We start from the raw sequence: 27,726 nt of genomic DNA on the forward strand, positions 1-27,726 counted from the left end.
TAGCTCTGCAGGCCTGCGTCTTAAGGTGCGGGGGTGGGGAGCTGGCCTAGGGACAGGCCTGGGGTGGGGCTGCCGCTTGCCTTGCGTCCTGTAGAGGTCCGCTCGCACCCAGCGCGGGCGGCTCCAGAGAACAGCTGCGGCGCCCGGAGGTAATCTCTGCCTCGCGCGGAGCGCCGGCTGGGCTGAGGACAGACAGCTGCGACCCAAGAGGCGCGCGGGGGCGCAGGAGGCAGATCGGGGCTGCGGGGACTGTGCCACAGCCCGGATCGTCCCCAGTACCTTCCCGGAGGGCGACGTGGGGTGGGGCCGGTAGCGCTGCAACTCGAGCTGCGGCCCTAGTTTAAAAATACCCCTTGCCCTGCCCTCTCTCTGGCTTGCTGTGCCCTTCTGTCCCAACCCAACCCTCCTCACCCGGACAGGCGCCCGGCTCCTCCCGGGGGACAACTCTGCCTTTTACCAATTTGTCCTCTCGCAGAGTTGGCTCAGAGCCTTCGGAGGAAGGGAGGGACCGGGAGACACCCTGAGTAAGAGATAGTAAAAAACGTTGCGGGAGAGATAAGAGAGAGCCTAGAGGGAGCGGGGTAAAAGCCCCAGGAGTAGGTGGAGGACCAAAGAGGGAGGAACCAGGGCCGAGGGGCGGTGGAGGAGGGCGGGGAGGAGCGCTCTTCCTGGTTGGGCCCTGCCCTGAGCTGCCACCAAGGAAGCCAGCAGCAGGGACCGCAGCCATCTCCCAAACTCCCCTCCCCCAGGTAAGGAGTTGGGTGCCCAGACTGCGATTGTCTGGCCCAGGCCACTGCTTCTGAGACTAGGGTGCTGTCGCTGATCGGCCCCTGTTCTAGGTCCTCTCCGTGCCTGTGTGAGGGATAGGGGTCAGGAAGCAGCTCAGCGCAGGCGCTCACCCTGTCGCCAGGAGCTGGGCCAGTGTCCAGTGCTCTGATGTTCAGCCTGTCTCAGGAGCCTGTGGAGGGGCGTCCGTGCCTGGAGTTTTCAGTCCCTAAACCGCGGAAAGGGGCAAGTGAGCTAGATGCTTGGCGACTGTGTGGAGGGGGCTTACAGGCAGGCAAACAGGGTCTGAGATCTTACCTGGAAGTACTGCTGTGGGCTGGCCTTTGCCCTACACCACCTGCCTGGATGGCTGACACAGAACTGTCAACCCTGGATAATGGGAATAGAGAAAGGGAGAGGTGGTGGCCAGTGTGTCTAGAAACTGGGCACCCTTTTCTGGATTTAGGGAGCCTAACAAGGTGGCTGAGAGTCCCAGGCTCTGTAAAGGGGGCAGTGAAGCAGAGGAACCATGTTTGGGGAGGAATGGACAGGTCCAGGAAAGCGCTGTCAGGCAGGAGTTGTGTTCTGTTCCTGGGAAGGCCTGGGTTCTAGCAGGCCCGTGTGTCCCCCAGGATGGCAGAGGAATTCATCACACCTGTGTACTGCACCGGGGTATCCGCCCAAGTGCAAAAGCAACGGGCCAAGGACCTGGGCCTGGGCCGCCATGAAAACGCCATCAAGTACCTGGGCCAGGATTATGAAAAGCTGCGGGCAAGATGCCTGCAGAGTGGGGTCCTCTTCCAAGATGAGGCCTTTCCTCCGGTGGCTCACAGCCTGGGCTTCAAAGAACTCGGTCCCAATTCCTCTAAAACCTATGGCATCAAATGGAAGCGTCCTACGGTAAGAAGGCCACGCTGGGTGGAACTTGGCTGTGATGATGGGTGAGGAGTGGGATCCGGGCCCCGTTATTAGTGGTGGCGGGGTGGCTGGGTGCCAGTTTCTAGAAGGGACTGGCCCAGCAACAGCATTGTGGATCTTGTAGGAGCTGCTGTCAAACCCCCAATTCATCGTGGATGGAGCCACCCGAACGGATATCTGCCAGGGAGCACTGGGTAGGCCCCCAGAGGTGGGGTTCTGGGTGTTTTCCCCATTCCCGTTCCACTGGGCACTGCCCCGGCTCCTCCCTCCTGCAGGCCCAGACAGGCTTTGGCTATCAGCACAGGGGCTGGTTTGCCCAGATTCCTGGGTCTTTTCTGTAAGCGGAGGGAAACGAAGGGTACCTCACCCAGGGAATCCCAGGTTGTCCCCAGCACCCCACGCACACAGCACCTCCCTCCCTTGAGCAGATCCACAGGGCAAGCCTAATCAGGGTCTTTCTTATCCCAGGGGACTGCTGGCTCCTGGCTGCCATTGCCTCCCTCACCCTCAACGAGACCATTCTGCACCGAGTGGTTCCCTATGGCCAGAGCTTCCAGGATGGATATGCTGGCATCTTCCATTTCCAGGTGAAGGGCCCTGCACCCCCCTGGGGTGGAGGCATAGCTGGCATTAGGGAGATCTGGAAGGACGGCCCACAGCACTGTGAAGTTGGGGTGGCCAGGGCCACACCCTGTGGGGGCAGCTCCCCCCCCCCCCCTGCTCTGGAAGGTATTTGACCTCTCAGTGCCATCTCTGGGCGGTCATGTGTGAACGGTCGGGCAGGTATTTCAGCTGGCAGTTCTCCTAGGTAAGGAGAAAGTGTGTGGAAGGAGAAAGACTGTGCTTTGCCTCACAAGGCAATCTTTCTTCACCCAAGCCTCAGTTTCCCCAGCTGAAGATGGAGTATTCTGCTGGGGAAAAGTCATGCGTCAGTACTCCCTTTCCCAACTTCTTGGCTTTGGCAAGCTCTGACAGAGTCTAGGAGAAAAGACAGACTCAGGATTTAAACCACCTTCTCCTGATGTTTCCAACATGATCCACTTTTCAAGTTACATTAACGAATTCTCCAGGAGCTGGTGTTGAGAGAGGCATACCCCAAAAGTCTTCCTTGAGGCCTTCCGGCCATGACTCCTGCCATGCCTGGAGTCTCTGTGTTCCTTCCTTCTGCTTAGTCAGAGCCCCTACCTCCCTCTGCCCTGGCCACGAAGAAATGGCGGTAATACTCTATGCTCAGATCCCCACACCTACCCGGCTCAATCTGCAGGGCTTCGCCATCCTTTTCCCCGCCTCCTTCCCTCAATTCTCCAATCGACTCCTTTCCAGCTTCTGATTGGCCCACTCAGTACACGTCCCAAATCCTTCAAGGGGCTGCTTCTTACTTCACTATAGTGGGCTTCTCCCTGTGACAGTTATTGGCACTCTTGGAAGCTTCTGTCCTAGGCAGCCTGGGCCTGCACCTCACCCCTTCTACCCGGGTAGCCGGTCCTTTGTCATCTCCTGTGCAAATCCAGTGATTTGGGGAACCAGCCCCACGCATTTGCGGTGGAAGGTCTGGGCACAACATTTTCAGTCCATACCTCTCTCATGCCCATACTCAGGCTTAGAATAGGGAGGGAAGTAGGAGGGGGCAGGACCTAGGGCTTGCCTTGAGGAAGAACGCGCGGACTGGAGGCCTTCTTTCCCTCGCGCTCTCATATCTGAAGGTGAGCCTTGTTCCACTTTAGTCTTGAGTTATAGGTGTCACCCGCATTGTCTTAGTTTCCTGTTGGGAAACTGAGGTTGTTGTTCCTCTTCCTGGGTAGGAAAACTGAGGCTCAGACTCGAGGCGATGTAAACATCCCATCAATAGTTAGACTATTTTTCTAGGGAATAATATCAAGGAACAAGTCTGTACTTGTTCATTTAAATTTTTTGAGGGGGAGGGGGTTTGGGACAGGGTTTCTCTGTGTAGCTTTGGAGCCTGTCCTGAATCTCACTCTCTAGACCAGGCTGGCCTCGAACTCACAGAGATCTGTTGGCTCTGCCTTCCGAGTGCTGGGAATAAAGGCATGCACCCCACCACCCGGCCATTTAAAATTTTAACTACATTTATTTATTATATTTGCATGTGTCTGTGTGTGTGCATGCACATGTGCGTGTGGCTGTGTGTGTGTGTTGATGAGGATTAACAGTGTGGGTGTGTGTCTGGTGTGTAAAGGTTGGATGTGCAGAAGTCAGTTCTCTCATTCCACCATGTGAATCCTGGAATTGAACTCAAATTCGCAGGCTTAGTAGCAAGTACCTTTATTTCCAGAACTATCTCCATGGTCCAAATGTGGTTTTGTGAACTTGTTGTTTTGTTTTTGAGATATACAGTCTTACTATGTAGCCCTGGCTGTCCTGGAACTTACTGTGTAGATCAGGTTATCCTTGAACTCACAGAGCTCACCTCCTGAGTGCTGAGATTAAAGGTGTCTCTAGTTGCGGTACCTGGGGCTGAGGAGGGCTGGCTGACTGTATATTCTAGTAGACAAAAGGCATGCTTCTGTAAATGTGGGTGTGTCGCACATGTACCAGGCATATGGGTCTGAAGCTGGAGCTGAGGCCTGGGGGACCCCAGAGCAGGTGCTCACTTTGCCCCTCCCCCACAGCTGTGGCAGTTTGGGGAGTGGATAGACGTGGTCGTGGATGACTTGCTGCCCACCAAGGACGGGAAGTTGGTGTTCGTGCACTCTGCCCAGTGCAACGAATTCTGGAGTGCCCTGCTTGAGAAGGCCTATGCCAAGTGAGTAGGAACCCCAGGGTGCATCTTCAGTGGTGAGGGTGGGGGAGGGCTGGCCCTCTCTCCTGGTCCTACTGCGCTGACCTGGAACTGCTCACAGGGTGAACGGCAGCTACGAGGCCCTTTCAGGAGGCTGCACCTCAGAGGCCTTTGAGGACTTTACTGGTGGGGTCACCGAGTGGTTCGATCTGCCCAAGGCACCCAGAGACCTCTACCAGATCATTCAGAAGGCCCTGGAGCGAGGCTCCTTGCTGGGCTGCTCCATTAATGTGAGTGATGTGCAAGCTCCTCTGCCCAACCCTAACCTCATCCTCAGCCCAGGCTCAGCCTGAGACACATCCCCCTCACCTCTTTGTAGGATGTAGATGCAAAACCCACCCTACCCATCATCTTCCTATCTTCCTGGCCTCAGCTGTGCCCCAGACTTACTTCCCTGCTTCCTCCTGCTCCCTTCCCCTCTCGGGTTTTTTATGAATTGTTTATTTGCATTTTATTTGCATTGGTGTTTTGCCTGTATGTGTGTCTGTGTGAGGAGTTAGATTCCTTGGAATTAGAGTTGCAGACAGGTGTGAGCCTCCTGGTGGTTGCTAGGAATTAAACCCGGGGCCTCTGGAAGAGCAGCCAATGCTCTGAACCCTTGAGCCATCCCTCCAGGCAGCACACTGGAACAATACAGAGATTAGCAAGGCCCCTTTCTCATTCTCACACCTTCCCATGTTCAGAGCCCATCTCAGTCCAGTGCCTCGGCTTTCTCTTTCCTACTCCCAGACTCCACCCACCCCTAGCTCCTCCTTCTCCCTTCTCCTTGCCTACCCTTGTCTGCCCCACTTTCCCACAGCCATTTCCAGACCTCCCTAGTCCTGACTGATGACTCTACATTAGCATCAGGCAGTCTTCCAGGCTACACTTGGCCAAATGCTGCTCTGTGGCCCAACACAAAATCTCGGAAACTTACTGAAAACATTGAGATTTGAACATCTGTGACTTGACCGAGCTATTGCCAAGTGTGAACTTTGTGAACGACAAAGCCACGCTACAAGGTCAAAAAGGTTGGGTATGGAGCTGGAGAGATAGCTTCGTGGTTAACAGAATGGACTGCTCTTGGAGAAGACCCAAGTTCGGTTCCCAGTACCCACATCAGATAACTCACAACTCCCTTGTCATCCCAGGGGCTCCGATGCCTCAGGCTGCTGAGGGTGTCTTCACTTACATGACATACCATTCCATAGACACACACACGAGACTTATTTAATTATAAAATAAACTTTTTTAAAGGGCTATTATGACTTTGCAAGTTTAGCCACATTTGGATCTGTCCTTTTCTTCCCCCCTTGCTTGTCCCTGCACTGAGTCCTTCTTGGGGGTGTGCTTGATTATAAGTGTGTGCATATGCACATCTACAATCTTGCCAGCCCTAGCCAGTGACAGCATAGTGACAGCATAGTGACAGCATTAGTGAGGTGTCTGGGATTGGCCCTGTTCCCCAGGAGGAACAGCATTTGTGTGCAACAATGGAATGGATGGGATAGGAGCCTGACAGTCGTGCCCAGCAGCTTTTGTGTGGACTGTGTGTGTGTGGAGGACTTAGGAGCCCCGTGAATGCCCCTAGCAGGGGTCCTCATCTTCTGACCACAGTTTCCTTCTGTAGATAACCGATATCCGGGATTTGGAAGCTATTACCTTTAAGAACCTGGTGAGGGGCCACGCATACTCTGTGACAGATGCCAAGCAGGTATTTCCTGGGCGGGGCCTGTCCTGCAGGGTGGTTCCCGCCCCCATGCCTTCCCCTGCATATGACCTGGGTTGTGGGAGGCAATTTCTTCTTTCTTGGCCTCCTGGGATTACCATCCTGTGGTTTGCATTGATGTTTATCCCAGATGATTCTAGTTCGTGTGTAAGGCCGCCTCTCTGGGCTGTAAATCCCTAGAGGTCTGACTTTAGGGTATATTGACTATGTGGCTCTGGTGTGCTGCTGCTGGGTACTAAGCAGGGTGAGGTGGTAAAGAAGGTGGGCCAGGAAGGGGTATCAAATGGCATAGCACTGATGTGCACTCTGGGGAACAGGTGAATTACCAGGGCCAGCAGGTGAGCCTAATCCGAATGCGGAACCCCTGGGGCGAAGTGGAATGGAAAGGACCCTGGAGTGATAGGTAAGGGGCAGGACAGTGGGCACTGGTTGGGGAGGTTTGGGGAAGTCTGGAGAAATCCCTGACATTTCTGCCTGGACCCCGGCTGGCTGGAGGCGGATTCAGGGTTGAGTAGAGGGATCCCATCTTGTGTACTCCTTTAGGATATTGCTCTGGCAGAGCCTACCCGGGTTGTGGGAACTGGGGCAGCCTGTGGATACACCCAGGGTATCTGTTTGACCTTGATAAGGCACCCCCCTGGCTGGATGTGGTGGTTTATGCTTGTACTTCTAGTGTTCAGGAAGCTGAGGCAGGAAGATCACTACAAATTTGAGACCAACCTGGGCTGCACAGTGAGTTAGTTCCAGCTCAACCTAGGCTACATGGTCTTTAACGGGGGAGGAGTATGGTGGTTACGTAGTGAGACCCTGCCTCAGAAAGAAGAGGGACCCTTGAGGAGGGACCTATAAGAACCTCAAGAAGGCTGGTCCCAGAGAAAGCCCCCTGATCTGGGCTCTGGAAAACATGCCAGGTTGAACAGGAGCCAGGGGCAGAAGTTAGATGTATCAGTGGTGTCCAGCCCTGGCCATGCCTGCCTCCCACAGCTCCTCAGAGTGGAACAGAGTGGACCCCTATGACCGAGAGCAGCTGAGGATCAAGATGGAGGATGGGGAGTTCTGGTAAGCAAACTTTTTCTCTACTTGCTCCCCTAAAGCCCAGTTCATGATGGGGAACTGTGGTTCACCTCTGCCCTTGGACCCTCAGGATGTCATTCCGAGACTTCTTACATGAGTTCGACAGACTGGAGATCTGCAACCTCACGCCTGATGCCCTGAAGAGCAGGACCCTCCGGAACTGGAATACCACGCTCTATGAGGGCAGCTGGCGCCGGGGGAGCACGGCTGGAGGCTGCCGGAACTACCCAGGTGACCCGAGTCTGGAGGCCAGTGGGAGCCGGGCAGGGGTGGGCAGGAGTGGGCAGGGCCCTCTGGCTGAGCCTGTTCTGTCTCTTGGGAGACAGACAGTCATGTTCGGGTGTTCCTCCGATTAGCTTTGAGGAGTCCATCCTTAAATGTCCTTAAGGTGCTAAAGGGCCACGTTGGACCTTGCCTGGGGCCTGGGTAAGAAAACCTTGTTGTCATCCAAACATCTGCTGGTCTCTCCTCCTCCTTCTCAGAACCCTTCCCTCTTATAAAAGTGACGGTCATAACTATTGTAGCATTGTCCTGTTCCCCCACCCCCACTCCCACATCAGCCTTTTCTTCTATACTAGTTCCACCCTGCCCCACCACAGAGCATTCTGGGCCTTGCCATTCACTACCCACCTCGATCTGGGAACACATCTGCCTGTGCCCAGACCTCAGTCTCTTGGATTTGACTGATGTTACTGACTCCCATTTGAATTACTCTATCTCTAATTTTGCACACACGGTCTGTCTGTCTCTTTCTTGTTCTCATTTTTGGTTTGTTTAGATTTTTTTGAGTCAGGATTTCATATAACCCAAGCTACCCTTGACCTTGCTATGTAGCCAAGGATGACCTTGAACTTCTGATCCTTCTGCTTCCATAGGTGCCCACCTGGCTTATGTGGTACTAGGGCTGGAACCCAGGGCTTTGTGAATGCTAGACAAGCCCTCTACCAATTAAGATACAGTCCAGTCCCCTTTGTTTTGCTTGTTTATTTGTTTGTTTGTTTGTTTTCTGAGACAGGGTTTCCCTGTGTGGCCCTGGCTGTCCTGGAACTAATTCTGTAGACCAGGCTGGCCTTGAATTCAGAGATTCACTTGTCTCTGCCTCCTGAGTGCTGGGACTAAAGAACCATTTTAATGTATTTAATTTTTAATGTATTTAAAAATACATTATTTTAATGTATTTAAAAATATTACATTTATTTAATTTAAGGAGCTCATTTTAATGTATTTAAAAATATTACATTTATTTAATTTAAGGAGGATGTGTGTGCATATGGAGGTCAGTTTCCAGGGCTGGTTCTCACCTCCTGTCACCGGGGTCCCCGAGATCTGGTCAGGTGGGCAGACGTGGTGGTAACTGCATTTACCCACTGAGCCATCCTGCCAGCCCTTGTTTTCATTTTGACCTTGCAAACATCTAGTCCCCAGCCTGGCCTGCCCTCTGCTCCTGTCACCAGCATAACCACAATCCTAACCAGCTGAACCAAGCTTTCTCCTGACTCAGAACCACTGGATGTGGCTGGAGAAGAAAACACAAGGGAGGCTGTTTTCCTTGTAAATTTACAGCCACAAACCTCTAATAAGCACGTTCGTGTGGTCCCCACCAGCTCACTGGGAACTTTCTCCTCCACCTCCTTCCTCTTTTACTGTCTCTAGAGACCTTGAATTTCAGGGACTGGGTCCCCTGTGGCCACTCATGCTTGCCATTCCAGTGCTTGGGAGGTAGAGGCAGGAGGATCAGGAGTTCAAAACCAGCTTTGGCTGTAGAGCAAGGCTGAGGCCAGCCTGAGCTGCATGAGGCCCAGTCAGAAAAGAGAGGAAGAGAGCACTGGGCAGTTGTGCAGCCCTTTAATCCTGGTGCTCGACTCAGGAAGCAGAGGCAGGGGGATCTCTGTGAGTTAGAGGCTAGCCTTGTCTACAGAGCTAGTTCCATGACAGCTAACAAGAGAAACCCTGTCTTGAAAAATACAAGCAATAAAGAATTTTAAAAAAAAAAGAGGAAGAAGAAAAGAGAGAGGAGTGAAGGGAGGGAGAGGAAAGGAGAAAGAGACCTCATTACACAGGTCACCTCAGGTCCCACTCCGCCTCCCCTCTTTACCTTCCATGCGCCTGTGTGCACCTGTTTGTCCATGCTGGTTCACTTGGAGTGTCCCTGCTCCTGGGAACCCTGCTGTTTCCCAGATCCTATTCTCCCTCTCTGTCAAAAGCTCCTTCATCCTCCTCTCATCCCTGTGTCCTTGTGGAAAAACCCCACCTTAGAGCATGCTGCCCTCTCTTGACCTCCGGCCTCCCAACCCCCGCCTCCTCCCGCTTCTGCTCCGGTTGCCACGCTGCCATTTCCTCCCTGGCCTGTAGACTTGGCCAGATTCATCCTGTGGGGGCTCCTCCCTGCATCCTCTGGCTGTCACCTCGAGAAGTTACCCGTGCTGTTTGGAAGCGTTCTTCTCCCACTTCATTTCTCTCCAAACCTTTAAGCACTGGTTTCCTGTGCCACAGCTGAGTGGCCTGTGCTTCCCTCGGCCAGCCTCCCTATCACCACCGTGCAGTTCCGGTGTTTTGTGGGTATTTCTGGCCCTAGTCCTGCTCCAAGCTTCTGTCAATTGCTCATTGATGTAATTGTTATGGATTAATCAGACGTCCTGCTATTAGGCAAGATGGGATTCCTTCTTCAGGAGTCTCTTTGCTAATTTCTTTGAAGGTTTACTTTTAGATGTATTTGCTTTATTTTATGTCTATGAGTATTTTGCCCGCACATATGTCTGTGCACCATGTGCATGTCCGGTGCCCATGTGCAGAAGAGTCAGAAGAGGGCATCAGAGGCCTAGAATTAGACTTACAGAAGTTGGTGAGCTGCCATGTGGGTGCTGGGAATCTACCACCAGTCCTCTGCAAGAGTAGTATGCACTCTCAACTGCCAAGCATCTCCTTAGCCCCTCGTAGGCCCTCCATCCCCAGGGGAGACCGAGTCCTATAGACCAAGTTCTCCTGGAACTCAAGGTCAACTAGAACTCAATTTGCAACCAAGGATGATATTGAACTTCTGACTCTCCTGCCTCCACCTTCTCTTGGCTTCTTTAATTTTTTTTTTTTGTTGTTGTTTATTGTTTTTTAAGACAAAGTTTTTCTGTGTAGCCCTGGCTGTCCTGGAACTCACTCTGTAGATCAGGCTGGCCTCGAACTCAGAGATCCACCTGCCTCTGCCTCTCGAGTGCTGGGATTAAAGTTGTGCGCTGCCACTGCTACAGCCACCACCACAGCTGCCATCACCACCTAGCCACCTGGGGTTTTTTAACGTGGGTTCTGGGAATCGAACTCAGGTTCTGTGCTTGCAGGGCAAGAACGTTTCAGACTGGACTGTCCTTCCAGCCCTTTATTCTGGCCTTTAATGCCTTTTTATAGGAGAATATAATATTTTAGAGGGTTTGTACACCTTTTGAGATTTGGTGCTTGGTATACCATCCTCCGATAAGCGCAAATGGACTGTGTATGCCTTATCCAAAATACGTGTCCCAGAAGTGGTTCAGAGTTTATATATTATTGGACTTTGACATATTTGTGTAATGGTATGTTTCTCTGGTCCCGCCCAGTCCTGAGGTCCTGCAGTCACTTATAAAACAATCACTCAGAGGCTTAACATTATTTACAAACTGTATGACCTGTGGCAGGCTTCTTGCTAGCTAGCTCTTTCATCTTAAATTAACCCATTTCTATTCATCTATGTTTTGCCACGTGGCCATGTGTTATTGGTCTGCTGGCACCTTCTGCTCCTTGGGCAGTGCCTAGGAATCTCCCTCACTCCTCCCTTCTCTCTCTATCTCTGCTTGGATTTTCCGCCTGCCTTTAAGCTGCCTTGCCATAGGTCAAAACAGCTTTATCTATTAGCCAATGGGAGCAACACATGTTCACAGCATACAGAAAGACATCCCAAAGCATATTCATATATGTATATAGTAGGGTTTTTATTTTTATATTATGCATATGGGTGTTTTGCCTATATCCATGTCTGTGTACCACATGCATGCCTGGTGTCTGTGGAGACCAGAAGAGGACATTGGCTCCCCTGGGATTGGAGTTACTGACAATTGTGAGCCGCTATGTGGGTGCTGGGAATTGAACCCAGATCTTCTGAAGGAACAACCATCATTTTTAACCACTGAACCAGTTCTCCAGCCCCAAAATAGCTTTTAAAAATACCATTTATTGGGAGCTGGAGAGATGGCTCAGTGGTTAAGAGCACTGGCCGCGTGTCCAAAGGTTCTAAGTTCAATTCCCAGCAACCACATGGTGGCTCACAATCATCTGTAGTGGAATCTGATGCCATCTTCTGGCATAAAGTTGTACATGCAGATAGAGCACTCATATTCATAAAATAAATAAGTCTTTTTTAAAAATACCATTTAAAACATAAGGAGGCTCTTGGACAACTTGAACTTGGAGTATTTCTTGCAATCCAAAGCCAAGATATGGTATAACTGCTCCTGGAGCATTTTTGTGCACGCGCGCACAGGCCTTTCACAGATGGCTCTCTTAGATTGGACACTTTTGTGTAGCAGACTTTCTTGGACCACCAGCCCCCAAATCATGACATGGAAACTTATTATTAATTATGAATACTTAGCCTTATCTTATGTTTGTCCCACTAACTCTTGTAACTCAATTTAACCTGTTTCTCTTTATCTACATTTTGCCTCAGGGCTTTTTTTTTTTTTTTTTTTAAACTTTTCTTTCATTCTGTTTGTCCTATTTTTCTGCTTCCTCCGTGTTTGGCTGGCTGGCAGCTGCCTGGCTGGCTGGCCCTGGGTGTCTCCCTCTCTTTCTCCATCATCCTCTCCTCCCTCTGGAGCCTAGATTCCTCCTACTACTTATTCTCTCTGCCTGCCAGCCCCGCCAATCTCTCCTCTGCCAATCAGGTGCCTTAGGCAGGCAAAACCACACATCTTTACACTGTTAAACAAATGTAATACATCGTTACATAGTTAAAGTGATATTCTGCAGCATAAACAAATGTAACACATTTTTACATAGTTAAAATGATATTCCACACTTTTGAGTCATCCTTTCTCTTACTCTCCACCCTCAGTGCCGCAGCACCCTTGCTGGGGTTCCCTGCAAATTCTCTGTCTCCACTTCTATTGCCCGGTCCTGGCCATCAGCTTTCAAGTGGGCCGCTGTAGCAGTCACCTAGTGTAATGCTCTTTCTACTTTAACTCTTGCCTTATTCTGTGTGTACACTTGTGTACACATGCCACAGCATGTGTGTAGAGGTCAGAGGAAAATCTTGGGTGCTGGTCTTTGCCTTCAATGTTGTTTAAAAATAGGGTCTCTGCTGCAAGCCACAGGAAAATGTAAAGGAATTCAGCTACTATCACAAAAGCTACTACTTGGAAAGGTAGCTTTTCTGAAGGTCAAGTCATAGCTTAAGAAGTCTTGGTGATATTTTAGCTTTTGTATATATATTGGCTGATTCCTGCAATGATTTCCTTGTATGCTATGTATGCTTCCTAGAACCCCTAACAGTCTATTTTATCCGAAATACCCATCAAGCATCCAAGGCCAAACAATCTCCTGAATTAAGGCAAATTAAGCTCGGACCCTCCTTTCTTATACAGCCTTAGTCATATTTATACTAACATTATAGACTCCTAACATTTACCTAACCACCTCTAGGAATGTCGTTTGAGCACATAAATTCCCTTTTTCTGATATATTAATGGATTTTAGCTCTTAGTTGACCTCCTCCCTTAACCACTCCCCTTTTGGGTTGTAAAAGAAAGCCTGACTGTCACTGCCTGAGGAAAACTCTTATCTGCCTTTATGACCCTGTAAGAATTCAAGCCTGGTGACCTTGCTTTAGCTAGAACACGGCTATTGCATGGGTATATAACTGTAAACCTCAGAGACTGAGAGAGGATTTCCACTGGAGAACTAGATGGAGAACTAGGAGAATAAGATGGAAGATAAGGAAGAGCCAGATGGGGACGAATGAGATAAGAAAGACCAAGATGGGGCAGAACTGAGATGAGAGAATTAAGGTAGAACTTAGAGGGGACAGCAGATAAATGTAGAGAGAAATCAGGCAAGAAAGGAGCTAGGCATGAGAACAGAACTGAAGCTGTGTAGATAAGATTTTATCCTAGAGGAATAAAGAAGATGGACAATAGAAAAAAAAATACCATTTATTGCCAGGCAGTGGTGGCACACTCCCTTAATCCCAGCACTTGGGAGGCAAAGCCAGGTAGATCTCTGAGTTCGAGGCCAGCCTGGTCTACAGATTGAGATCCAGGACAGGCACCAAAACTACATAGAGAAACCCTGTCTTGAGAAAAACCTACATATATATATATATAATTTATTGAGCAGGGCATGGTGGCACATGCCTTTAATCCTAGCACTAGGGAGGCAAAAGCAGGTGGATCTCTGAGTATGAGGCCAGGCTGGTCTACAGATTGAGTTCCAGGACAGCCAGGGTCAAAGAGAAACCCTGTCTCAAAAAACCAAAATAAATACCTGAATCAATTCTTGCCTCTCAAATGATACTTATGGATACAATAATGTACAGTTGCCCTTTTAAATGTATTTTGTATCCAGACTCAAGCCTTGCTAGATTCTTTGTAGCTTCCTAGTTGGCAATCAACAAATAACAACACATTTGGTTTGTCTTGTCCTATTCTTCCAACTTTTGTGACTTTTTCTTGCCTACTACACTGTCTAGAAGAGTAGAGCAAATAGGAGCCCCACTAAGGGGTCCTGACTCAGCCTGTCTTTGGTTGTTGTAATTTCATAATATTTTATTTACTTTGGCGGGGATGGGTTCACACACAAGGTCAGAGTACAGCTTAGAGGAGTTGGTTCTCTTTCCACCCTGTGGGACTTGGGGTGGAACTCAGATAGTCATGCTTGGTGGCGGGCACCTGTGGAGTGTCTCCCCAGCCCCAGTAATACAGATTTGTTTTGGTTTCATTATTGCAAACTTTGGGGAGGGAGGGAGTTGGGGGGTGAAGGGCTTGTGTGAAGTTCTGTTGTTGCTTTGTGGTCCTAGAGACTGCATCCAGGGACTTACACATGCTGAGCAAGTGATCTGTCACAGAACCACATCCCTGCCTCCCCCCCCCCCTTTAAAAAAAAAAAAGACAGGGTTTCTGTGGTGTGGAATTCATGGTTGTCCTACCTCTGCCTCCCAAGTGCTGAGATTATAGGTGTGCACGGCCATGAATGGTTTATAAGGTACTGGGGATGGGACCCGGAGCTTTGTGACTGGGTCTACTAGGAGGCAAACACTCTACCAGCTAAGCTACATCCCCACCCTGATAAAAGTTTTTAGTTTCATATTTTGTATGTGTATGTGCATGGGTGTTTTGCCTGCATATATATCTGTGTCCTACGTGTATGTCTGGTGCCCACAGAGGCCAAAACTGGGCAACAGATCCCCTGGAACTTGAGTTACAGACAGTTGTGAGCCACCATGTAGATGCTGAGAATCAAACCAGGTCGTCTGGAAGAGCAGCCAGTGCTCCTAGCTGCTGAGCCGTCTCTCCTGCCCTTTGAACTTTCGTGAGTGAGCTTTGCCTGTTCGTTCTCTGCTCGCACTGTTCTATTAGAACATCCTCTTCCTTCGTGTTTTCCAGAAGAGTTTGCACAAGGGAGATGGTTTGCTTGTTCAGCTGTTGACCTGCTTTTTCCTTGTGATGAAGATTAGCTTCTCTTGTTTTCAGTCCTAGGGATGGCACCTTCGGCCTCATGGGTACAGAGGAAGTGCTCTACACTGAGATATGTCCCCAGCAGTCCCCATCCCGTTCGTTTATGTATTTATTTTCACTTCTTCCATCAATCAACCTATCTGTCTATCTATCTATCTATCTATCTATCTGTCTGTCTGTCTGTCTGTCTGTCTGTCTATCTATTTATCTACCTATCTGATATGTATGAGTGTTTTGCCTACATTTATTTGTGTGTACCACATGCATGCCTAGTGCCCAGGAGGCCAGAATCAGGCAACAGATCTCCTAGAACTGGAGTTACAGACAGTTGTGAATTTCATATGGATGTTGGGAAATGAACCTGGGTCCTCTGGAAGAGCAGTCAGTGCTCTTAATCAATGAGCCATCTCTCCAGCCCCATAGGTGATTTTTTTTTTTTTTTCGAGACAGGGTTTCTCTGTGTAGCTTTGCGCCTTTCCTGGAACTCACTTGGTAGCCCAGGCTGGCCTCAAACTCACAAAGATCTGCCTGGCTCTGCCTCCCAGTGCTGAGATTAAAGGCATGTGCCACCACCGCCCTACAGTGATTTTTGTAATAGTCTAATTTCAATTTTTTTCTTTCTTAAAGATTTATTTATTTAATGTACATTGGTGTTTTGCCTGTATGTATGTCCGTAAGAGGGTGTCAGATCCCCTGGAACTGGAGTTACAGTCGTGAACTGCTATGTGGGTGCTGGGAATTGAACCCAGGTCCTTTGGAAGAGCAGTGAGTGCTCTTAAATGTTGAGCCATCTCTCCAGCCCTCGAATTTTTTCTTTCTTAAAAAAAAAAAAGTATTTATTTTTATTTGAAGTGATGTGTCACTGTGAGCACGTGGTCAGAGGACAACCTTGAGAGAGTCAGTTTTCTCCTTCCACCACGTGAATCCTAGGGATCACACTCAGGCCATCAGGCTCGGCAGCAACCACCTTTACCACTGACCTGTCTCACCAGCCTAAGATAGTAATATGTATTTCAGTTCATTTACTTTGTCTTTTCTCTCTTTCTCCCCTCCTTTCTTTTTATTTATTTATTTTTTTCATTTGTTTTTGGTTTTTGAGACAGGGTTTCTTTGTGTAGCCCTGGCTGTCCTAGAACTAGCTCTGTAGACCAGGCTGGCTGTGAACTCACAGAGAGCTGCCTGCCTCTGCCTCCTGAGTGCTAGGATTAAAAGTGTGGGCCACCACTGCTTAGCTAGACAGGGCCTTACTGTATAGTCCAGGTTAGCCCAAAATTCACAGCGACCCCCTGTCTATAAGTTTTTCCTGATGTGGATTTGAATGTCTGAAGAACATGCTTAATGCATTTTGTTTTGTTTCATTAAGATACAGGGTCTCGGTAACCCAGGGCAACCTTGAGCTGGTTGTGTAGCTGAGGATGGCCTTGGACTTCATATCTTCCAGTCTCTACCTCTAATACTGGGATTACAGGCACAAGCCACCAATCCTAGCTTTCCTTTTTTGATTTGTTGTAGTTGTTAGTTTTTCACAATGCTGTGGCTCAATCCTAGGGCCTCACATATGCGATACAAGGGCTCTGCCACTGAGCCCCGGCCAATCCACGCATGCCGTGGCTAGTTGATCTTCTAAACAATGCAGCAGTTTTAGAGCATCTTCCTTGGCTTGCCCTTCTTCTTATGAGATGCTACTTTAAATGTAAATTGTTTTTGCTTACTGTAAATTAAATGTTATCATCACATGAATTTGGATTATTTGTAATGATGATTATCACATTCTCAGACCTGTCATCTGAGCTCATATTCTCAACTTAAAATGTCTTTCTAAAGAGTTGTTGTTGGGCTACAGAGATGGCTCATTTGTTAAGAAAGCACACTGCTCTTCCAGGAGATTCCAGTTTAGTTCCCAGTATCTACATCAGTGCTTCACAACTGCCTGTACCTCCAACTCCAGGGGATCTAATGCCCTCTTCTGCCCTCTGTGGGTACTGCACTCACATGCACAAACATACATACAACATACCTACCCACACAAACATACATACAAAATTAAAAACAACCAAAATACATATTTGCGTGCGTGCGTGCGTGTGTGTGTGTGTGTGTGTGTGTGTGTGTGTGTATACCACCATGCCCAGCCTGGATGGCTGACTGGTCTAAGGCACCAGACTCAAAGCTTCTTGCAAAGGCACTGAGAAAACCAGGCACTGTCTACTCCTTTACGGCTCAGCTTGCTATCACTATCCCAGGCTGATGGTAGCTTGTTTCTCTTTTTAACACCTAGGGCCTTGTGCTCAGTGAGTTAGAATAAATCTTGCGGGGTTGGGGATTTAGCTCAGTGGTAGAGCGCTTGCCTAGCAAGCACAAGGCCCTGGTTTCGGTCCTCAGCTCCGAAAAATAAATAAATACAAATTAAAAAAAAAATGAATAAATCTTGCAGCTCCTCCAGCTTACTTTTCTTTGTACTAATACTTATAACTCACCCACTTCAGCTTCTGGAAGACAAGCCCTGAAAGACAGAGACACTGTCCTGCCCATCTGCTTTCTTGTCTTCTGACTCTCGGGGCATATGGAACCGCAGTAGTGAACGAGTTTGTGAATGAGCAGACATGGGATGTGGGGGAGAGGCTTGGGAAGCCACCTGCCCCGCCTGCCTCTGATCCTCCTCTCCTCCTGCAGCTACCTTCTGGGTGAACCCCCAGTTCAAGATCCGGTTGGAGGAGGCGGATGATGAAAACGATTATGAGAGTCGCGAGTCGGGCTGCAGCTTCTTGTTGGCCCTCATGCAGAAGAACCGCCGCCGGGAGCGTCGCTTTGGCCGGGACATGGAGACCATTGGTTTCGCGGTGTATGAGGTTAGCCCGAGGGGTGGGCTCACCTCCTCCCACTGCAGCAAGCGTCCACTAGGGGATGCCTGGTGCATCCTGAGGGCCTGAGAGGCTGTGGTGCTGGAAGGATCTCCTGTATGTAGCTGCTGAATCCCAAGGCTGCAGAGAGGGCAAAAGAGGTGGTTGGTTCCAGGAAAGGAAGGCTCTGGAATTCACCCTTCTAGAATGTGGGATGCTGCTCTGGAGAAGAGGGAGCTGGGCTGATTGCTATGTGTGCCACAGCTTCTGGGGTCAGACTGTGGGCTCAGCTTTGGAACGAAGTGAGGCATTCTGTGGAGCAAGGGTGTGAGCAGAGGCCTATGGAGCAGGTGGGGAGGGTCTGCTACACAGGCAGAGGCTGTTCTAGGCCCTGCTTGGTGCCTCCCCTGCTTCCTTTTGTTGTTATTGTTTTAATTTTGCTTTGGGGGCAGGATTTTTCTGTGTAGCTCTGACTGTCTTGGAACTGGCTTTGTAGACCAGGCTGGCCTTGAACTCACTGAGATCCGCCTGCCCCTGCCTCCCGAGTGCTGGAATTAAAGATGTACACAACCACCGTCCAGCCTTCCCCTGCTTCTTATTCTGCAGCTCAAGATAGAGATGGAAATTTCCAGATCTCCCTTGCCAGGGTAGAGGGCAGCCATAGCCTTAGCCTCCACCCAGAACTCCTGGCAGCAGATGAAATGAAGTCTTGATGTTCCTGGGCTTTCTCACACTGAGATTGGCCACCTGGCAGCTGTTTTAAGGAACAGACTTCCGCCCTGTCCTTCCACTGGGAGGACAGGTCTGGATCATCACCGGCCCATTTCCTGTCCCCTGAGCTCCCTCCCTAAGAACCCAGGACCTCTACCCAGTATGTTTATCCTCGCTGCCTGGGCAAATGTGCATTATTCTCTCTGTGTCTCTCTTGCAGGTCCCACGGGAGGTAGGTGTGGTTCTCTTTCTGGTTCATCAGCCCCTGAACTCACTGTCCTGATGGGGCCTGGAGAGGAGGAGCATGGCCGAAATCAGCCCTACCTGACATATGGCATCAGGAGATATCACCTTGTCACGGCCTGCAAAATGCTGCTCCCCACCCCCGGTGCAAAACGCTCCCCACCTCTGGTGCCTGTTCAAGTAGGACAGCTCCTGAGGGCAAGAGCAGGTAGCAAAGGTTGGATTTGAACCCTGATCCTCACATTCCCCACTCAGCATGCACACAGGCCAAGTTCTCTGTGTCTTGCTGTTCACACTGAGGAAGTGCTAATCAGGCCTGGGGGTGAGGGGTTGGGAGCATGTGTCACTGGGCTGAGCGGTCTATATTCTTGAACAGTTGCTGAAGTCCTGGGCCTTGGGGTTCATATTGAGACATGGCACTTCCCAGCAGTGCATGGTGGCACATGCCTGTAATTCCAGCACTTGGGAGGTAAAGGCAGGAGGTTCAAGAGTTCAAGGTCATGCCAGGCAGTGGTGGTGCACGCCTTTAATCCCAGCACTTGGGAGGCAGAGGCAGACGGATCTCTGTGAGTTCGAGGCCTGCCTGGGCTACCAAGTGAGTTCCAGGAAAGGCGCAAAGCTACACAGAGAAACCCTGTCTCGAAAAACCAAAAAAAAAAAAAAAAAAAAAAGAGTTCAAGGTCATCCTTGATGATAAAGAGGTCAGGGCCAGCCTAGGCTACATGAGGCCCTATTTTAGTGGGGGAAAAGTAGATAGCATTTCCTCTGGGGCCATTAAGATGGTCAGAAAAGTGCCACTGGTCAGGTTTCATGCAAGGCACAACACAGGGAAAGCGCTAATGACTGATAATAGGGGCAAAACTTACATGGTCTCATAGGTTTATTTATCAGTACTGAATATTGATCCTAGGACCTCATACATGCTAGGGAAGCACCGAACCACTGGGCTACACACCCCAGCTGCATCACAGTTTTTAAATTTTTATTTATTATTTGTGTGTGCATGAGAGAGAGAGAGAGAGAGAGAGAGAGAGAGAGAGAGGTGCATGTGCCACATCATGAGTGTAGAGGTAAGAGGACCACATTGTGGAGTTGGCTCTCTCTTTCCGCCTTTCCCTAGCTTCTGGAGATGGGACTCAGGCCCCCAGGCTCGTGCAGCAAGTATGCTGACCTGTTGTGCCGTCTTGACAACCCCTGCGTCATAGTTTTAGAGTCTCTTATCTGCAGTCAGATTGGGCACCCATATTTTCTTTTGTCTCATTTAATTTCTTATTTGTTTATTTTTGAGATAGGGTTTTTATGTAGTCTAGGCCAGCCTTAAACTCACTGTGTAGCTGCGGGTGACCTTGAATTCCTGATCCTCTTGCCTCTACTTCCTGAGTGCTGGGATTGCAGGCACATATCTGATTTAATGCAATCCTGGGGATCAAAACCAGGGCCTGGAATGTCTCAGTAGGTAAAAGGCACTTGTCCCCAATCCTGATGAGCTGAACTTGATCCCCAGAATCCACATGGTGAGAGGAAAGGACAGACCCCCACAAGTTTTCCTCTGAGCAAACTCACACGCTGGCATTCAGACATCCCTTCCCCAGCTGCAATAAATAAACGTAAGGGTGGTGGGGAGGTAATGTGCCCTGTACCACTGAGCCGCAGTCCAGCCCAGGCACTCAGGTTTTACAGAGGGTAAGTAACTTATCGGGGTCTCGCAGGCTGTGTACTGTGACTTAGTAAGCCAGGACTCACAGTCTGGGCTCTGGGCCTGGACGAGTATCTGAGGGGAGACTGAGTGAGCTCTGCAGCCCCCCTGCTTGCTTCTCTCTCCTGCCAGATGGTGGGTCAGCCTGTGCACCTGAAGCGTGACTTCTTCCTGGCCAACTCTTCTCGGGCACGCTCGGAGACCTTCATCAACCTGCGAGAAGTCAGCAACCGCATCCGCCTGCCGCCAGGGGAGTACGTGGTAGTGCCCTCCACCTTCGAGCCCAACAAGGAGGGCGACTTTGTCCTGCGTTTCTTCTCAGAGAAGAAGGCTGGGACCCAGTGAGTAGTGGATTCCCGCGCCCTCCCACCAACCCTGTCTCTCCACTGTGGCTTCCCCAGGCCCTCTGACTGATGGTTTCCTCTCTGCAGGGAGCTAGATGACCAGATCCAGGCCAACCTCCCTGATGAGGTATGTGGTCCCCTCACGTCCCCGAGGTATGTGGTCCCCTCACGTCCCCCAGGTATGTGATAGGATATGGGCTCCAGCTGGCAGGGCAGACTCCCTCCTGATAGGAACCCTTCAGAACAACTCTAGTGCCCTGTTGCCCAGCACTTTAAAGTTCGAGAAGGATCTGCAATGATGGTAGGCAGTTCCTATGCTAGGTCTGTGTATCTTGTTTCTTCCTCATAGCTACTTCACCTAGGTCCTTCGTGATATCACCCTCTAAATGGGAAACACAAGTTCAGAGAGGCTGATGAGTTTGCCTAAGTTCACACAGCAGGGACCCTGACCCAAACTTTTCAACACCTAACTGACTTGTGTCCATCATTTAAGCTACAAGAGTGCAGATCCCATTTTACAGGCTAGAAAAGTGGGGCTCAGAGAGATGGAGTGACTTGTAAATGTGAGTGTCCCACCCCACCTCCAGTGGCTGTTCCTACAGGCAAAGGCCAGGCCATAGCATCCTGACCTATTCTCTCCATTCTGGGTGCAGAAAGTACTCTCCGAAGAGGAGATCGATGACACCTTCAAAACCTTGTTCAGCAAGCTGGCAGGGGAGGTATGCCAGGACCCGGCAGCGGGTGGTGGGGTGGGGAAGCCCTGTGTGAAGTAGGGGAACCCAGTAGATGCCATACTTCCTCTTCCCCTAGGACATGGAGATCAGCGTCAAGGAGTTGCAGACCATCCTGAACAGGATCATTAGCAAACGTGAGGGTCCCCGAATGGCTGTCCCCACCCCGTCCTGTTCCCAACTCATTCCAATCGCCGTGTTCTTGTTCTTTGTGGAACTGAACCCCACACCTTGGTCCAGGCAGCAGACGAGCCCTCCATTCTCTGGCCTCGCTCACCACTGTTCCTATCCCAGACTCCTCACTAGCCCTGCTCTACCCCCTCCACTCTCGGGAGCTCTGTGACCTTAGGGAGCCCAGAGCGGAGCCAGCCACAGGTGCTCAGTGCCGATGAAGGCAAGGCTGCAACCCCCAGGCCACCCATAGGTCTTGGAAAGTAGAGTAAGACTGAATTCCAGGCCCTGAGGTGTGGGGACAAGAGCAGCTCTTTCCCTTCCCTTCCGGCCTCCGCTGCCGCATGCGGGCATGAGTCTGCTCTAGTTGTCTGTGGTTCGCTGTGCCTGACCTCTGTTTACTCATCCCCCTCTGCCCAAGATCTCCCTGGCCCTACCCTGCTGGCAAAGCTTTGTTTACCCTCCCCAGCCCACAGCCAACACTTGCGGGCTCCTCTTCTATCTAGTTTCTTGTGTTCAGTACTTTCTTCCTTTCTGCTGGATTCGGACCTGGCTTCGGAAATGCTCTGCTGTTTCTCATGATAACAGCGTTCCACCTCATGCTCTGCTGGGCTCGGTACCCAGGACTGGAGCCTCCCTATCACTGGTCACTTCAGGGCTCCCAGCATGGCTGGTTCTGCAAGACCTCTAAGTTGAGTCCTGGGACTGGTTCCTTCTCTATCTCTGTCATTTCTCAGCAGATATGGACATCAGGTGTCCTGCTCTATCCCTCTCCATATCTGCCCTGAGACAGGATCTCTTACAGCCTAGGACCAGGCTGGCAGTCAGCATGCTCCAGCAGTCTTCCTCCCCCTGTCCTCCAACGGCTCTGGGTTTACAGACTGTGTGTGTGCAGGGGCAGGGGGATACCTACTCATACCTTTTTATATGGAGGCTGTGGATTTTTAATTTTTTATTATATTTTTTATTTTATGTGTATAAATGTTTTACCTGAATACATGTAAATGTACCATATGCATGAATTGCATGAATCACATGCCCTGGTCTGGAGTTATGAGTGGTGGTGAGCCATCATGTGGGTGCTGGGAATCAAACCCAGGTCTTCTGCAAGAGCAGCCAATGCTCTTAACTACTGAGCCATCTTTCCCGCCATCTTCTTCTTTTCTCTTCGTTTCTTTTTTTAGACAGGGTCTATATATCTGAGGCTGGCCTCAAACTCCTGATCCTCCTTGCTCCTCCTTCCAACTGCCATGGCTACAGGCATGCACCACCACGCTTGGTTTATACAGTGATGGGGATCAAACCCAGGGCTTCATGTGTGCCAGGCAAGCACACTACCGACTGAGTGACATTCTCAGACCCTAGAACTGTCTGTCTGTTTCAGACAAAGACCTGCGGACCGATGGCTTCAGCCTGGAGTCCTGCCGCAGCATGGTGAACCTCATGGACGTATCCTTCCATCTGCTTTTGTCGCTAGTGGAGTCTGAGGTTGGGGAAGAGGCTAACTGTCCTAGGAGCAGCTGAGAAGCTTGGACAGAGCTGGGAGGGTGTGGGTGCCATGTGGCCTCGTGCTCAAACACCTTTCTGGATATCTTCCAGTTGGCCAGGAAGGGAAACTGAGGCACGGGTCTTCTGGAAAACGGAGAAAGACCTTGGTCCCCAATTGGCCCAGGCTGGTACTGTTTCTACACCTCTCCCCACCCCACTTCACTGTATCTAACACAGAACTCTGGCCATGGCTGTGGGTGACTGCTCTGTCTCTCCCCTCCACAGCCAGGCTCCCTTCTCCCCAGCCCCCCTCTTACACATCTGCTCTAAACTGTGCAGTTTCCTTCTTAACATCTGTCAAGCGTGATGGCAATGGGAAGCTGGGCCTGGTGGAATTCAACATCCTGTGGAACCGCATCCGAAATTACCTTGTAGGTGGTCCCTGGCTGGGTTCTCCTGTCCCTCCGTGGCCTCAGTCATGGCATGGCCAGGCCTGGTGGCAGAGCCGGGCTAGCCGTGCAGCCAGGCCTTCCTCCAGAACGTCCTTTCTGTGTGCACCTCCTTTCCCACTGAAGCCCACACGTCTCAGCAAATGACCCGCTTCCTGGCCGTTCCTTCACTCCCCCGGGGACGGGCGGCAGTCATGAAGAGCCTGCTGACTCACCCGGTCCCTCACCCTCTCTTCTCCACCCAGACCATTTTCCGGAAGTTTGACCTGGACAAGTCTGGCAGCATGAGCGCTTACGAGATGAGGATGGCCATCGAGGCTGCAGGTGAGGCCCAAGGCCCTAACAGCTCCCCAGGACAGTGGCCCACCTGGCTGGCCCTTGTCCCTGGGGGATGTTGGTGGTGATGCTATAGGGACTGTGGTTACTGAGCTAAGTACTCTATCTGTTCCTCCCTTTCCTCTCCTTGTAGCTTACCAAGAACAAGGACCTTTTAATTAATTTGTACATGTGTATGTGTGTGTGTGGTATGCATGTATGTATTTATGTTCATATGTGTGTTGATATTCATAGAAGCTGGAGGTTGACATCATCTGGCTTCCTCCATTACCCTTACTGAGACAAGGTCTCTCACTGAACCTGGATCTCACGGATTAAGTTAGTTTAGCTATCCAACTTTCCTGGGGAATCCCATCTGCCTCCCAAGTGAGTGCTGGGATTACTGGCAGACTACCACACCCCCCGGTTTTTATATGGGTTCTGGGATCCAAACTCTGGACCTGGAGTCTTCTTGGCAAGTGTTTTATCCATGGAGCCATTGAATAGAGCTCTTGGTTATCCTCGATGTGAAGAAGAGGAAAGTAATTCTCAGAGGGAGTGTGACTGCGTTCAGGACACATGACCAGGGCAGGCAGAGAGAGGATGGGCAGGTGCCAGCTCCAAGCTCGAGTGAGACAGGTGCAGGACTCTCCCACACTTGCCTGTGTGAAAATAAGGCCAGGGTGTTTTGCCCAAATGTGACCAGATGCCAAGGTCCTCTGCAGCCAGCTCCTGATTCCCTGGGGGGATCTGGGTGTGATGCCCACCTTGGGCCTGTCCCTCACTTTGCCAGCCCCTCTCAGCTCTACATAAGAGATCTTTCAGACCTTCTTTCAGAAGAGGATGACCCTAAGTACCCTGCCTAGACCAGCTCCTCCACGCCCTATCTGGCTGCCCCTGCTCCGGCCCTCACGTGCTCTTCCTCTGCCCAGGCTTCAAGCTTAACAAGAAGCTGCATGAACTCATCATCACCCGCTACTCAGAGCCTGACCTGGCCGTGGACTTCGACAACTTTGTGTGTTGCCTCGTGCGACTAGAGACAATGTTCCGTGAGTGTCCCTAACTGACACTACTTTCCCACAGTGCCATCCTGTGTCCTATGAGCCAGTGGGAGAGACAGAGGGTGAATAGGGTGAGGTTGAGGTGGGGACAGAGGACTTACACATAGGTACTTGGTGTATGAAGTGTGGGCAGAGGAGGGTCTAAGGAGGCCTCTTAGGGCAGGAAGCTTCATGGTTTTAAGGGACAATGACTCGGGGTGCATGGGGGTGAGAGACAATCTTGCTGGATATTAACTGGCTGGTGTCCCAGACATAACTCATCTTTTCTTGAACACAGGGTTTTTCAAAGTTCTGGACACAGACCTGGATGGTGTTGTGACCTTTGATTTATTTAAGGTGAGATGACCCTCCATGTTCCCCTGTTCCTTCCAGGGCAGGAGTCCATGGCCTTGGAACCAGCCCTCAAAGCTGGACCCTAGTCCTGGAAGCTTTGGCCAGAGGCTTCTGGGGCCTGGGGAAGGATGAACAGGGGGAGGCCAGGCCCCTAGACGCTGTGGGAATCAGCAGTCTGGTCTTCTGGACCAGAGAAGTAAGAAGGCACTCCCTGCCGGGCATGGGGTGCACACCTATAATCCCTGCACCGGGGAGGCGGAGGCAGGTAGAGCTCTGAGTTCAAGGCCAGCCTGGTTTACAGAATAAATTCCAGGATAGCCAGGGCTACACAGAGAAACCCTGTCTTAAAAAAACAACAATAACAACAAAAAAGAAAAAGAAAAGAAAGAAAGGAGGGAAGGAAGGAAGGAAAGAAAGAAGAAAGGAAGGAAGAAAAGGAAGCACCCCTATCACCAGAGGGTCCCCCAAAGAGGGGATGAGATGTGGATGGTGATGGCTGAGCCCTGGGCCTGGAGCCTGTGCCTTGGGATGGGTGAAGAAGGAGGCTGAGGCGCCATGCTGCCCATCTGCTGCTCATCTGCTGCCCATCTGCCGCCCCGATAACCTGTTCGTCTCTCCCTGCAGTGGTTACAGCTGACTATGTTTGCCTGAAGTGGGGATTCAGCTCCCACTGCCCGACTCTTCCTTTCTTCCTGTGCCAAGCCTCGCCTTCCTGCCATGCCACACCAGAGCACATCAGCTGCAAGTGCCTTCCTTGGAACAGGAAGCCACCCTTGTCCTGTCCTTTCTCTTCCCCACTACCTCTACTCACCTGCTCTGGGCAGAGTCATGGGGCCCTCCCTCCTTCTGTGGCCAAAGGCTCAGAATGGACAACCCTGGACCCTGCTCATGGCTAAAACCAGGAAGGCAGCTCCCTGCTTATCCCTTCCTCTGGGGCCGGAGCGGGCACCCCTGCCCCCACCTCTACTAGTGTCCGGATGTGTGTCTTCCCTAACCTGTAGAGGCTGTAGCCCCTGCTGTCCCTAGACCTGCAGACTTTATAACCACTAGCTAGCTCGCACAGTCTGCATCTGGGTACTGAAGGCCTCTCCCCACAGCGGAGCCCCACAGCCAGGATCACCTGTGCCTTCCTATGCGACAGCCAAGGTCCTCTCTGCAAACCAAACCACTCCTCTCCTGCCCCGTGTGCCCACCAGGAACTTCCTGGCCTGGAGGGTGCTCAGGTCCTCCCTTCCTCCCCCTCCTCCCTTTTTTTTATATTGGTAATTTTCAAGGGAATGCTTGAGGGACTAGTGCACTGGTTATGGAGGACCAGACACTGGGGTGGGGTAGGGAGGTCCCATGTTTCAGTGCAGTGGAAAAATAAAAGAGAAAGCTGCACTCTGTCTCTGGGTGTTATTCTCCCAAACCATGATTGTACCAGCAAGCCTTGGCCTAGAGACAGTCATAGCCTCATGCCCACCTTTGCTGAAGACTGGGCAACTGGCTGTGGCTACCTCGGCCCCTGAGATGTTGAGAGGTCCAGGCACAGAGATGTAGACCGGATGGCTCCATGGACAGTCCAGCCCTGGCGGCTTTTCTGGTTTTACATGCTCTCCTTGCCAATGTCAGCAAGGAAACACAAAACCTCTTCTTAGCACAAATCTGACCTACCAGGAAGCTTGGAAAGGCATGTACCTCCCTCCTGGACCACACTGGAACTCAAAGAGGCCTCCTTAGACCCTCCTCTGGCCACACTTCATACACCAAGTACCCACAGCATCTATAAACTCTTCTGCCTCTGTGGGACCGGAGGATGAAAACGAGTCACCCACCAGGACAAAGGTGCAGGCAGTGGAGACTGAGGGATCTAGGTGGGGTATGTTTGGTTGGTAGAGGACTTGTCTAGATAGAAGTAGGGGGATTAGAAGTTCAAAGGTCATCCTCAACTACATAGGGAGTTCCAGGTCAGCCTAGGCTATATGAGACTCTATCTTGAGAAGAGAAAAAAAAGAAAGAAAGAAAAGAAAAGAAAAATTGAGGGACCAGGAGGTGAGGACTGCCCACAAGGCTGCCAGGTAGAAATGGAACTGAGATTTTTTGTTTTGTTTTGTTTTGTTTTTCGAGACAGGGTTTCTCTGTGTAGCTTTGCACCTTTCCTGGAACTCGCTTTGGAGACCAGGCTGGCCTCGAACTCACAGAGATCCGCCTGCCTCTGCCTCCCGAGTGCTGGGATCAAAGGCGTGCGCCACCATGCCCGGCCGATTTTTTTTTTTTTTTTTTAAGATTTATTTATTATGTACATAGTATTCCGCCTGCATGTATGCCTTCATGCCGGAAGAGGGCATCAGTTCTCATTATAGATGGTTGTGAGCCACCATGTGGTTGCAGGGAGTTGAATGCAGG

At 50.7% G+C, this 27,726-nt stretch overlaps 1 protein-coding gene across 1 annotated transcript; it reads left to right on the forward strand.

Annotated features, from left to right (window-relative positions):
- Positions 1-579: 579 nt before the first annotated feature.
- Positions 580-26,685, forward strand: Capn1 (calpain 1). Its single transcript, XM_059262509.1, has 22 exons — positions 580-749; positions 1,398-1,665; positions 1,808-1,877; positions 2,152-2,270; positions 4,314-4,447; positions 4,545-4,713; positions 6,093-6,176; positions 6,509-6,594; positions 7,176-7,250; positions 7,336-7,496; positions 17,633-17,808; positions 18,731-18,742; positions 20,582-20,790; positions 20,881-20,920; positions 21,447-21,512; positions 21,604-21,661; positions 23,080-23,144; positions 23,546-23,614; positions 23,878-23,956; positions 24,880-24,996; positions 25,286-25,344; positions 25,966-26,685. Exons 2-22 carry the CDS (start codon positions 1,399-1,401, stop codon positions 25,990-25,992), a joined length of 2,142 nt encoding a protein of 713 aa, XP_059118492.1. The 5' UTR covers positions 580-749; position 1,398; the 3' UTR covers positions 25,993-26,685.
- Positions 26,686-27,726: the final 1,041 nt, after the last annotated feature.

This window comes from Peromyscus eremicus, chromosome 1 (assembly GCF_949786415.1).
Source record: "Peromyscus eremicus chromosome 1, PerEre_H2_v1, whole genome shotgun sequence".
NCBI lineage: Eukaryota > Metazoa > Chordata > Mammalia > Rodentia > Cricetidae > Peromyscus > Peromyscus eremicus.